This window comes from Macaca nemestrina, chromosome 6 (assembly GCF_043159975.1).
Source record: "Macaca nemestrina isolate mMacNem1 chromosome 6, mMacNem.hap1, whole genome shotgun sequence".
NCBI classification, from domain to species: domain Eukaryota; kingdom Metazoa; phylum Chordata; class Mammalia; order Primates; family Cercopithecidae; genus Macaca; species Macaca nemestrina.
In genome coordinates, this window is record NC_092130.1 from 29,016,073 (window position 1) to 29,029,945 (window position 13,873).

At 44.2% G+C, this 13,873-nt stretch overlaps 1 protein-coding gene across 1 annotated transcript in view; it reads left to right on the top strand.

The window, feature by feature from the left end:
• The window catches only part of LOC105467234 (solute carrier family 36 member 2), a 31,494-nt gene extending 19,432 nt beyond the window's left edge, over positions 1–12,062 (top strand). Inside the window, exons 8-10 of the mRNA XM_071098199.1 lie at positions 3,167–3,333; positions 6,396–6,565; positions 11,338–12,062. Of these exons, the coding sequence (XP_070954300.1) occupies positions 3,167–3,333; positions 6,396–6,565; positions 11,338–11,609 (609 nt within the window). The 3' untranslated portion in view covers positions 11,610–12,062. The remainder of the gene's footprint in view (positions 1–3,166; positions 3,334–6,395; positions 6,566–11,337) is intronic.
• Positions 12,063–13,873: the final 1,811 nt, after the last annotated feature.

The following is a 13,873-nucleotide window of genomic DNA, read 5'->3' on the forward strand; positions in this document are numbered from 1 at the left end:
GGTCTCGGCCTGGAGATAAAACAAAGAAACAGAAAAATAGAGTTTCTCTCCATGCTCTTCATCCCACAGGGGACCCTATTCTAAGTCATCTGGCCAAAAAGAAGTTTCTCTTGGCGTTATTTTCTGTCTGTATGCACCACATAGTTCTAAGATTTGGGAGTCCCTTGAGGTTAAACTGGGACATATGGGAAGAAAAAAAATCAGGAAACTCACCACCACAACAGTTGTTTTTTCTTTTTGATTTCCCTCCCCATTCTGCCTTCTACTATTTACTCTTCAGAACCTGTGCACAATTGCTTTATGTATTTCGTCGGGGATTTTTAGCCATAATTAGTGAAAGAGATATTGTGAAGTGTGCTTACTTCATCTAGATGGAACTGGAAGCACTTTGTTTTTAGAATTTGGAGTAGTCATGGACAGAAGCAGAGTGCAGTGGTTGAGCAAGTGACTTTGGAGGCAGAATGTGCTGGAATCTTGGTTTGGCCGGGGCTACTCTCTGAACTCTAACACTCCAACTATAAAATGATGACAATGTTTGTTCAGTAAGTATTTCTTGAATGACTACTATGTGCTGGTGATTCTTAGTATTAGTTGAAATTATCTTAAGAAGAACTCTTCTGGCCCAGTCTCCAATTTTACAGAAGAGGGACAGCCCCAGAGAGAGAAAGGGACTTCAGTTAGGTCACCAGCTAGGAACTGTGAAGATGTGATTAAAGCCTAGTATATCTGACTCTCAGTCCAGGGACCTTCCCACTCACTGTCAACAGCCATTTATCTCTTTGATTGATTGATTGTGGAGAGAGAGAGAGAGAGACAGTGAGACAGAGAGAGAGAGAGAGAGAGGAAGCCAGCTACCCAGTCTGAGCAGGCCTTGTGGAAAGATCATTTTTGGCCTTGAGAATATATGCAACGAAATTGTGTTGCAGGGTGCAAGAGCTCAGGTTGGATTGTCTGCTCTCCACACAATTATTGTATAATCGTCAAACATCCTCCTGAGCACCTGCTGCAACTAGACCTAATCCAGAAGAAAGTGGAAAGGCACAGGGATGACCCAGCCTGACACTGCCCTCAAGCATCTTCCAAATGCCTGGAATAGAGGGAAGGTTAGGGAGTGTCAGGGCTGGAAGTCTGCATGTACAACAGAAAAGAATTCAACCGTATAAGGGAAAAGATGCTAAATTCCTTAGTAACAAATATACCCATTGCTATAGGAGTAGAAGCAGGTACTTGGACTTTGGATAACAGCGCTGGTCTACAACCTGAATCTGACACTTTCTGGTTCTGCAACTTGGGATAAGTTACCTCACTTTCAGAGCCTTGTTTTCCTCATCTGTAAAACAAGAATTATGGAGGTACCGACTTCATAGAGTTATGGTCTTTACAGTATTAAAAAATAACCACCGCCAATATTTACTAAGCCTTTGACATGCCGTTATGGTGCTTGTGTAATTCTCCACAAAATTTGCAAAATTCGGCCAGGTGTGATGTCTCTCGCCTGTAATCCCAGCACTTTGGGAGGCCGATGTGGGAGGATCGCTTGAGCCCAAGAGTTCAAGACCAGTGTGGGCAACATGCAAAAGCCCGTCTCTACAAAAAGATACAAAAATTAGCCAGGCATGGCAGCATGTGCCTGTAGTTCCAGCTACTCAGGAGGCTGAGATGAGAGGGATCTCTTGAGCTCGGGACGCAGAGGTTGCAGTGAACTGTGATTGTACTACTGCACTCCAGCCTGGGCAACAGAGAGAGACTCTCCAAAAAAGAAAAACAAAAAAAAACAAAACAAAACAAAATTCATTTGAGCCCGTTTTCAGATAAGAAAACAGATTAGCTAAATAGTGCATGTAGAGAGTGCTTAGCACACAGCCTAAACAAGGAGTAGGAGAAGGTAGCAGTGGTCTCTTGGACAGTAAGAGTCTGAGGAGGAAATTATGGGATGAGAGACAGGAAGATTGGTTTCAAAGACAGAAGAGATCTTCAAATGCCCAACTGGCAAGAGGCAGACTGGCCTCAGCTTGGATTCTCTTAGAACCAGGTATGCATTTAGGGGAAGAAGGATTCTGAGAACAGAAAAGTGAGAACCTGGGGTGTGGGGAAATGCATTGCTGGCAGAACCAGGAAGCACTGTCTGGTCCCAGCTGCCACCAGCGCCCTTTGTTCCTGGAGTCTCAGACTCCCCACTGTACAGTGATGGGGTTGGGTGGGGGGAGTCTGCACTGGAATTAGGAGTTTCCAACACAAATGCCTTTGGAAAGCAGGTATAATTCACTGGTGGGTGAGGGTGAGGGGAGGAGGGCCTGGTGAATGGGAAAAGAACATTGTGCCTAAAGGCATTCATATTCAATTATGAAAGACTGTGCTGTCAAAACAAAATGCATCTGCTGGCCAGATCTAGCTGACCCAGTGTTGAGATCTTTGGTCTGGATAAAATCTCAGGGCCCTTCCAGCTCTTAAGGGTCTGGGGCTCATCAGGTGACTCCAGGCCTTTCTTTTTATCGCCTTCCTCCTCCTTACCCTCATCTTCCTACCTTTTTTCCTCCTCTTTTATTTCCTTTTTTTCTTTAACTGTGGTCAAACACACCTAACATAACATTTACTCATCTTAATCATTTTCGAGTATACGTATATGTTAAGTAAATTCAGATTATTGCACAACCATCACTGCCTTTCATCTGCAGAACTCTTCAGCTTGCAAAACTGAACCTCTGTACCCATTAAACAATAACTCCCCATACCCTCCTCACGCCAGTCCTTCCCAACTAGCATTCTGCCTCTTTGGACCTACCTACTCCAGGTACCTCATATAAGTGGAATCAGGCAGTCCTTGTCTTTTTGTGACTGGCTTATTTCACTCAGCATAATGTCCTCAAGATCCATCCGTGGGGTAGCATGAGACAAAACTTCCTTCTTTTTCAGGGCTACATAACATTCCATTGCATTGATACACCACGTTTTGTGTATCCATTTTCTGTTGCTAGACCCTTGGAGTTGCTTCCACCTTTTGGCTATTGTGAATAATGCTACTATGCACATAAATATACAAATATCTCTTTGAGGCCCTGCTTTCAGTTCTTTGGGGTAGACATCCAGAAGTAGGATGCCATTTTTCTTTATGTTCTTATTTCTCTTTTTCCTTCTTTCTCCTTCTTACATTGTGATGTTTCTGTAGGTTCTGCCTCTGGAAAACAAGATGAAAAATGCCCGCCACTTCCCAGCCATCCTGTCTTTGGGAATGTCCATCGTCACTTCCCTGTACATCAGCATCGGGACTCTGGGCTACCTGCGGTTTGGAGATGACATTAAGGCCAGCATAAGCCTTAACCTGCCTAACTGCTGGTATCTTCATGGGCTGTCAGGTGGCGGGGACTCAGGGATGAGTGGAAACTTGTAGGTCACTTCCTCCTCCCTTCCACAGCTGGGAAACCGAGGTCTAGAGAGCCTCCCACAGAAGAGGCAGAATTGTCATTGGAACCATGGTCTCCAGATTCTCTGTCCTGGGAGTTCCTCCTTCAACAACAGCCTCCCAAATTGAGTTAAGCCTTGACATCTTAGTTTGAAGGAGGACGTGACTTAAGAAGAGAGGACAAAAGTGAGAGGCCTTGGTCTCCTAAGGAGAGAAGGGAGGGGCACTGGGAGATGGAAAGAGACAGAGAGAGGAGTCGGGGGTGGCCACACTTCCCATAGTCTTGTTTGCCACAGCCAATGGTTCACATTCCCCAAGTCAGAGTAACCAGATAAAAAAATGGAAAACAAAAACCAACTGGGCCAGCCTGGGCAACATGGTAAGACCCCACTTCTACAAAAAAATTACCATAACTTAGCTGAGCGTGATATCTCATACCTGTAGTCGCAGCTATTTGGGATGCTGAGGTAGGAAGATCACTTGAGCCCAGGAGTTTGAGGTTACAGAAGGCTGTCATCGCACCACTGCACTCCACTCCAGCCTGAGTGACACAGTGAGACCCTATCTCTTAAAAACAAACAGGCCAGGCGTGGTGGCTCACGCCTGTAATCCCAGCATTTTGGGAGGCAGGGTGGGTGGATCACCTGAGGTCAGGAGTTCAACAACTGAGGTCAGGAGTTCAAGACCAGCCTGGTCAACATGGCAAAACCTCATCTCTACTAAAAATACAAAAGTAGCCAGGCATGGTGGTGGGCACCTGTAATCCCAGCTACTCAGGAGGCTGAGCGGGAGAATCGCTTAAACCTGGGAGGCAGAGGTTGCAGTGAACCGAGATGGTGCCATTGAATTCCAGCCTGGGCAACAAGAGCGAAACTCCATCTCAAAAAAAGAAATGAATAAATAAATTAGCTAGACATGGTGGCACACACCTACAGTCCCAGCTACTCAGGAGGCGGAGGCAGGAGAATCGCTTGAACCTGGGAGGTGGAGGTTGCAGTGAGCCAAGATGGCACCACAGCACTCCAGCCTGGGTGGCAGAGACTCTGTCTCAAAAAAAACAAGCAAAACAATTTGGGAAGACCACTGGAATCTGTAAAAGTTTTGTGTTCTAACATACCCAATTCATGCAATAGCTAGCAGCCCCACAGACTTCAACAGTGCCATATTGAACAGACACGTGAACCCACATCCCACCGTGCAAGATTTTCTCCCACACCAGGTAATGTCATTAATTAAAGGACATTTGGGTCTTCTCAAGCAGAGAGTCACAGTCACTTGGAGCCCTAATTTGCCTCAATGGGGCTCCTTTCCCAAGATGATAAAGTCACTCATCAAGCATTTATTGCATGCCAATTATACGCAGATGCCAAGCGGCACTGCTGTGAGTAGACTATGACCTTGGAGCTTCCCTGTCTTCATCAGCTTCTGATTCGGTGGTAATGGTGGAGGGACAGATAATAGTGTATGGACACAAACTATGACATAGAAAAAGAAGCTCTCCAGAGTAGCAAACAGGCCTTGGGGATTTCCAAGGAAAGAAAACACATTGGAAGGAGACAACAGGGAAACTCATTGTCCAGCAGGTCAACTCTTTCCAAACATGGGCCATTCTGGTACACCTGAGTCCAAGTTCCAGTTGCACTGCCTACTAGCTTGTGGTAGTGGATGATTTACTTCACCTCTCTGAACCTCAGTTGCCTCATTTATAAACCGGAGTTGTCATGAGGATTAAGTTGGGCTGTGTCTAAAAGCATCTGGCTGTGGTACCTGCTCAGAAGAGGGGAATTTCAAAAACTTGGATGGGTTTGAACAGATGGAAATGAAGTAAAGAGGGTGCCCAGGCAGCAGGACTAGCGTGAGCAAGAAACACAGCAATGTGGAAGTTAGCCTTTTTAAGGAATGGGCTAAACACACAAGCACACTTATTTATTTATTTATTTATTTATTTATTTATTTATTTATTTATTTTTGAGACAGAGTCTCACTCTGTCACCCAGGCTGGAGTGCAGTGGCGCAATCTCAGCTCACTGCAACCGCTACCTCCCAGGTTCAAGAGATTCTCCTGCCTCAGCCTCCCGAGTAGCTGGGATCACAGTTGTGCACCACCACACTTGGGTAATTTTTGTATTTTTGGTAGTGGCAGGGTTTTGCCATGTTGGTCAGACTGGTCTCAAACTCCTGACCTCAGGAGATCCACCCCTCTCGGCCTCCCAAAATGCTGGGATTACAGGCGTGATCCACTATGCCCAGTGTCACACACACATTTATTAAACATGGAAATGCATCTACATTAGTGGACTGAAGGAAAATAGTCACATCTCAATAGATCAAAAAGAAAAAAACTGAGATAGAACTCAGTATCCCTGAAGCCTCACACACTCTCTGCCCCTAGCTTGAGGCCAGCAAGTAACCCTGTTTCTCCTTGTATTCCACCCTGACTCCCCCTAACTTCCACATAGCCCTATTTATACACTGTCTCTTCCTCCAAGGATTTGGGATTCTGCAGTTCTCTCAACCAACTAGAGACAACTGTTATGTGCCAAGAGCTTTGGGGAATCCAGAGAATTCCTAAGGACTGATAGATCACAAAGGACTAGAGTGTTTTAGATCCAGGGCTTTTGGTCTTAGCCACTTATCCTCTGTGTCTCCCTGGGCAAAGTATCTGGCCTGAGCCTCTCTTTTCTAAAACGTAAGATTGAGCATCAGATGGTAGTGATTTGCGAAGATGCAATATATACTCAAGCTCAAGATGATTTTTATTTCATTTAGAAATGACCCTTTCAATTGTTTCCATGGAATCAGGAAAGCTTCCCTCTATTTTCACTGCATGCCCTGCTGTGACTCCCTCCTGACTCTTAGAAAGTCCCTCTCAGTCATTTTCAGAAAGGAAAACAAAAGCCCAAGTCATTGTCGCAAGGTCAGAGGTTAATGTTCCAAGGAGGCCAGTGTCAGAACACAGTGGCCGTGGAGAGCAGCGCTGTGGTTTGTCTTGCAGGCTGTACCAGTCTGTCAAGCTTCTCTACATTGCCGGCATCCTGTGCACCTATGCCCTGCAGTTCTACGTCCCTGCGGAAATCATCATCCCCTTCGCCATCTCCCGGGTGTCAACACGCTGGGCACTGCCTCTGGATCTGTCCATTCGCCTCGCCATGGTCTGCCTGACATGTGAGTAGAAAGGAGAGTGCAGTGTTCCTGCTGATCTTTTCTGAGGGCTATCAAGAATCAGCCAGAATGGGCCGGATGCACTGGCTCACACCTGTAATCCTGGCACTTTGGGAGGCCGAGGCGGGTGGATCACCTGAGGTCAGGAGTTCCAGACCAGCCTGGCCAAAATGGGGAAACCCTGTCTCTACTAAAAATACAACAATTAGCCAGACGTGGTGGCATGTGCCTGTAATCCCAGCTATTCGGGAGACCAAGACAGGAGAATCACTTGAACATGGGGGGGCAGAGGTTGCAGTGAGCCGAGATCATGCCACTCCAGCCTGGGCAACGAGCAAGATTCATCTTAAAAAAAAAAAAAAAAGAATTAGCCAGATGGTAGAGGGCAGTCATGACAATCAGCATTTACTGAACACTTACTGTATTCCAGGGACCATTCTAAAGCTTTACAACTATTCACTCATCTAAGCCTCAAGGACAACCCCATTCTTACATGTACCTAATTAGACAGATTTGCTGGTGTCCAGCCAAAGGGATTGACACAGCTTATCAAACAATAATTGTAAGAACTTGTGCACTCTGGCACATGCCTGTGATCCCAGCACTTCGAGAGGCCAAGGCAGGCAGATTGCTTGAGTTCAGGAATTTTGAGACCAGCCTGGGCAACATGGTGAAACCCCATCTCTACAAAAAAAAAAAAAAGAAAAAAAGAAGCCAGGCATGGTGGCCCATGTCTATAGTCCCAGCTACTTGGGAGGCTGGGGTGGGAGGATTGCTTGAGCCCAGGAGGTCGAGGCTGCAGTGAACTGAGATTGAACTACTGCACTCCAGCCTGGACAACAGAGTCAGAGCGTGTCTCAAATAAATACATTAATAAATAAATCGTAAGAACTGACATGTATTGAACACTTACTGTGTGCCAGGCACTGTGTTCAGCTCTTTCTAGTCTAAATTTCATAATATTTTATTCAGTCCTCACAACAATTCTCATGAGGTAGAACTATGATAAACCCTACTTTATGAAAGAGGAAACTGAGGCAGTGAGTGATTAATAATTGACCAGAAAGTGTCAGAAGTAGGATTTGAATTCAAGTCATATAAGTCTAGAACCAGTGCCCTTTACCTCCAGGGCAGACATTGAAAATGGGACTCTAATTTGGCAACAGGTGTTGTTTGAACCTCACAATGTTGTATAAATGTGGGCCAACATTTAAAATGTGGGCAATCTTCCATACAAATGCAGATTTTTAAAATTTTTTGGTGGGGCTACTATAAAATGTTTGGGCAAGCCTGGGATCACATTCCCCATCGGCAACAATCAGCTGGGGCTCCTTGGCCCCTGGACGGTCCTGTGCTTGCCTGTTGGCTGAGGTCATTCCCACTCACTGGCTCACAGCAGCCCCCATGACCCGGAGTACCCCAATCTGCAAGTATTCCACCAGAGGCCAAAGGAGATGGCTAGAGATTCCTGTACAGAGTAGAGGTGGCCCAGCTGTCCCTAAGATGCCTTTTGATTGTAATTGCAAAAGTGTGTTCTTTTTTAAGGCCGAATTGTATTCCACTGTATGTACAAACCACATTTTCTGTATCCATTCATCTGTCCACGGACATTTAGGAAATTCTTTCTTTTTTCTTTTTTTTTTTTTTTTTGCATGACAAAGTGTTACTTTTAGATGATTATCAGTACACCGAGTAATAACATGTAACAAGTTCTTGAATTCTACCATCTAATAATTTTAATTAAGAGAAACTAAAAGCAGCCCAAACAGTTATACTAGTATTCATTATTCTAACCATTAGCAGGAATGGACTAATTTAAGGGTAGCTGCTGCTTCACACAGATTACAAATAACTATTTACTACTTTTTCATAGTTAGAATCCTGACATTCAAGAAAACGCTACAGGGAAAAAAAATGATTAATCTCTTTCTTTCTTCAAATAACTTTTTTTTACTAGATAAAAGAAAGAAAAAGTCAACACTGATACATTGATATATTTGTTACGCGAGCTAAAAGGCATGGGAAAACAGATGACATATACCCATTAAATTTCCAGGAAATACGATGTAAAAAGAAAATCTATAGATAAGTTCTAAGTCTGTACAAAGAAGCTAGATTTTATATTCTCTGAGAAGTGAAGGGACTTGCTACATAATATGCAGAAATCATGTAATACCTTTTCATAAGAATATAACTCGAGCTTCATATTCTTCAAGGGCATCTAAAATGCCAATCCATGGTACAGGCGCTTCTTTCTCCCACTCTTCTTCATTTATGCAGTAGTTTTCATGGATTTCTGTCCAAGTGTCACAGACAAAAGCCAAGAGGCTAGCCAAGGCTTCACCCTCGTTCTGCTGGAAGTAGTTCTGGAGGCTGGTCCTCTTCTTCTGAGCCTCTTGTGCCACTTGAGTGCCACGGCCACTGTGAGATTCCAGGGCTGCAGCTTCCTTGGTCTTGAACTCTTTCTCTCTCTTCAGGCGGTGCTGTTCAGTTTCAGCCTCAGCTGCCCCGTTGGCCTGCTTCAGCCTCTATGTCTTTTGCTCAGACTTGGACACCTTCTCAGTGGCTGTGTCTTGGCCTGCAGCAGCTGCTGGATCCCCTGAGACTGACTGGCTGAGGTGGCTCTTGATTCTTGCTTTTCTAGGCCAGCCCACAGCATTTATTCGACACTGATTTTCTTCTTTTGAAGTGATTCATTCTTAGTTTGACCTTGAAGGCAGGAACCATCCAGTATCTTAGAGATTCCAGATAGATCAAGGAATTTGTCCCACAGTATAAAGATAACAATCCCTTAAGCCTACACTACACTTCATGCATTATCAATTAGCATGTATGAGTAAATAACTTGAAGTAATAGCAAAGATAACTTTTCTGAATGCTTTACATGAAAAATCTCATTGAAGACTTCTATGTCCTATGCAGAATGAATCACAATACCTAAAAGGATAGTAGCCTTCATCTCCATTTTGCAGCTGAGGAAACAAGCTGAGGAAGGGGTGGGACTTAGGCAAGGCCATACAAGAAAGAATCAGACTCCTGCCTTCCAGACCTGTTCTGTTCTACCACAGTCCTCCTCCAAAAGAGGTCTGCTCACGGCTCCTGGGACTTCTTTATGACCAGGAACATTTTTCATCAAATATAATAAAAAATGTAAAAGCCCAGGTCTGTAAAACATCCTGCTAAAAAAACACAATTTCAAAATTTTTAGCTTTTCATGTTTCTTTGTTAGGTGTTTATCTGACATGTGTGCAAAACCTGGAGAAGACACTTCTTTAAAGACACCTTGTGGATTTTCTTCCAACTGAAGATCTCTTTGTATATAAATGATTTCATATTCTAATTGTTTGCAAGTAAGAGGTTTTCATACTCATGTTAATTATTAAAATGCTCGGCATTTTAAAAATTATTTATTTATTTTATTTATTTATATTATTTTTTATTCATTAAAATGCTAGGCATTTAAAAAAAGACAAGACTTCTAAAAAAATTTGTACATTGATACAAATTTTCATAGTACAAACCTTGATAGTTTGTACATTGATATATTCCAAACAGCTTGAACTGTTCCCAGCACTGTTATTTAGTGTTATTTATTAAATAAGAGCTTGAGTTTTATTGGATATGTAAGATCCAAAATGCACCTCGGTAGCATAAAGATTATTTTAAGCTAAAAACATCTGAACAAAAAGAAGCTGCAGAAAGAAACTTTATCTAATCTTCTTTCGCTGATGTAAGCAGGACCTCCTGAAAAATACAGCTGCCATAAATCCCTTCTTTGGGAAGTTTAGAGCCAGAAAAGAAACTTAGCATTATCATTGGAATTACTAACTGTTTAACACATTTTATCTGAAACTGTCGTATCTTCCATTTGTTCTTCCATAAAAGCCCCTCCTCCTCCCTCCTTTTCCCCATATTAAGGGGGTATCTTTGGCTGTTCTGGAAGCCAATTCATCTCAAGGCTCTGGAGCTTATAAACACACTTTGTCTTTTCTCTCGTTAATCTTACCTGCTGTCAGTTACATTCACAGGCCCCCAACCACTGACTCTAAGTTGATAGGGGAAAAGTTTTTGAATGAGTACATTTCCTCCCAACAATATGAATGAAGAATATGAATGAATACAATTAGAGACACTCCAAATTTTGTTGTGGTGGTTGTTATTTTGAGATGGGGTCTCACTATGTTACCAAGTCTGTCCTTGAACTTTCGGATCCTCTTGCCTCAGCCTCTCAAATAGCTGGGGCTATAGGAATGTGCCACTCTGCCTGGCTGAATTTTTAATGCGTAACTTCTAGGGAATATAATTAGGGATATTGGAGGACTTTCAACTTTTCTTTCTATAATCGAATTTCTGCAAAACAACTGGTTTATTTTTTAAGAAGAGGATTTTTTTTTCTTTTTTTTTTCTTCAATGAGACAGGACCTCACTTCGTCACCCAGGCTGGAGCGCAGTGGTGCAATCTTGGCTCACGGCAACCTCTACCTCCCAGGTTCAAGCGATTCTCCTGCCTCAGCCTCCTGAGTAGCTAAGATTATAGGCTCCTACTACCACACCCGGCTAATTTTTATATTTTTAGTAGAGACAGGATTTCACTATGTGCGACAGACTGGTCTTGAACTCCCAGCCTTCAATGATTGACCCATCTCAGCCTCCCAAAGTGCTGGGATTACAGGTGTGAGCCACTGTGCCCGGCCAAGAAGAGGACTTTAAGAACAAACTTTCAAAGCTTGGCTAAGCCTGGAATTCTCTATCTGTCCCCTATCCCCTCCCTGCAGGCCTCCTGGCTGTCCTCATCCCCCGCCTGGACCTGGTCATCTCCCTGGTGGGCTCCGTGAGCAGCAGCGCCCTGGCCCTCATCATCCCACCACTCCTGGAGGTCAGCACCTTCTACTCAGAGGGCATGAGCCCCCTCACCATCTTCAAGGACGCCCTGATCAGCATCCTGGGCTTCGTGGGCTTTGTGGTGGGGACCTACCAGGCCCTGGACGAGCTGCTCAAGTCAGGAGACTCTCCCCTGTTTTCCAACTCCACCACTTTTCTTCAGTGAGCCTGGCAGTGCTCCTTGCCCACCAGCACCCAATTTTTAGTGATATGGATCTCTGTTTTTTTGTTTTGTTTTGTTTTTTTGAGATGGAGTTTCACTCTTGTTGCCCAGGCTGGAGTGCAATGGCACAATCTCAGCTCACCGCAACTTCCACCTCCTGGGTTCAAGCAATTCTCCTGCCTCAGCCTCCCGAGTAGCTGGGATTACAGGCATGGGCCAGCACGCCTGGCTAATTTTGTATTTTTAGTAGAGATGGGGTTTCTCCATATTGGTCAGGCTGGTCTCGAACTCTCGACCTCAGGTGATCCACCCGCCTTGGCCTCCAAAAATGCTGGAATTACAAGCGTGAGCCTCCTCGCCCAGCCAGATCTCTTTTATATGCATTATCTTTATGTCACTGCTTTGCCTTTTCTCTGGGCAAAGTCATGGTGAAACAAGAAAGCTACAAGCTCTAAATGGTGTTGGTATTTTTTAATTTTGTTTTGTTTATTACTTCTTCTTTTCATATCTCTGGCATTCCACCACATTGTGAGCTTTACCTTGGAAGGCTCTGGACTCTAGCCAAGCTTATGACAATTCGGACAGTGAATTTCATACCTAACCTGGAGCTATGCAAGAAGAAGCCACCAGAGGGCCCCAAGTGGCAGCAACTGGCTGAAGGAGGTGCAGCCAGCTGATACTGTCCACGCTTTGGCAGACAACCAGTTTTCCCTTTTCTGGGTCTGTTCAAAAAGCAAACACTAAGGGTGGGTACATAATCCACAAGTCAGAAAGTTGTGCACGGCTCCAGTGTTGAGATGGGTAGGGCCAAGATGACCAGTGTGAAACTCTCAGATAGAAAGGACCCATGCGTATTAAATCAGGGGCAACAAACATTTCAAACCATTAGATAGCATTTCCTCCCAACTCAAAGATCCCAACAATGAATAGGAGGCATGGAAGTAGATGTGCCAATGGGGAGGGATGAGGGGTGAACATGAAAATTATTTGAATAGACTTTACCTCCTAATTCTTGCAACATGCATTCTTGATTACCTACTGTGTGCCAAACAAGATTTTGTAGAATATTGTAAAAATGACCATAAATTCCTGTTGATAATGTGACTTTGCAGCTGCTCCTATGAAAAGATGAAGTCTATATCTGTATCCCTTAAATTTTTTTGTTTGTTTATCTGTGGGTTTTTTTTGTTTTGTTTTGTTTTTGTTTGTTTGTTTTTCTGAGATGGAGTCTCGCTCTGTTGCCCAGGCTGGAGTGCAGTGGCACAATCTCGGCTCACTGCAGTCTCCACCTCCTGGGTTCAAGCAATTCTTCTGCCTCAGCCTCCCGAGTAGCTGGGATTAAAGGCACCTGCCACTATACCCGGCTAATTTTTGTATTTTTCACAGAGGTGGGGTTTTACCATGTTGGCCAGGCTGGTCTCAAACTCCTGACCTCAGGTGATCCACCCGCCTCAGCCTCCCAAAGTGCTGAGATAACAAGTGTGAGCCACCGTGCCTGGCCTCTCCCCTTTAAATTTGATCTTGGCCTTGTAACTTGCTTTGACCAATGGAACATTAGTAAATGTGATGCAGTCAGAGGTTTGTTAATAACCTATGCATCAGAACTTACATGCATGCTCTGTAGAGTTGAGACCACCAAGTAAAGCATCCTGGGCTAGCCTACCGGAGGATCAGAGACCAAGTGGAACATAAATGAATCATCCCAGTTGAGCCCTGTTCGCAGATCAACCAGCCTGCCAACTTCCAGACACATGAGTAAAGCCATCCTAGACTATATCCAACCCCAGTCAGGCTGACACAGACCATAAGAATTGTACAGATAATCCACAGAACTGTGATAAATAATAAAGATGTTTGTAATTTTAATACATAAAGAGTGGGAAGTTTTATGCAGCAAAAGATACCTGATACATCATTCTAAAAAGGATACACTGATTAATGAGAAAAGAATCCCCACTGTCAAGCAGCCAGTCTGCTGTCCATTGGGAAAGAGTAACAGGTAATCAACTAAGTCAATACCATCATACGTCCATCTAAGGGCAAAGGACACTACCTGCTCTGGAGCACAAAGGAAGACTTTCCACAGGTGGTATCACTTGATTGGGCTTTGAGTAGAACTTGAAAGACTGAGTCTGAATCTCCTTCCATTCTGTCCTGCTGCCTGGACATGACAGCACTTATGCTCGTGTCTGACCTTGGCCGGCAGCCAGGGGCAAGCCAACCTGAGACATCGCCTCTATCTTTCTGGTGGTGACTGCTCTCTCCCC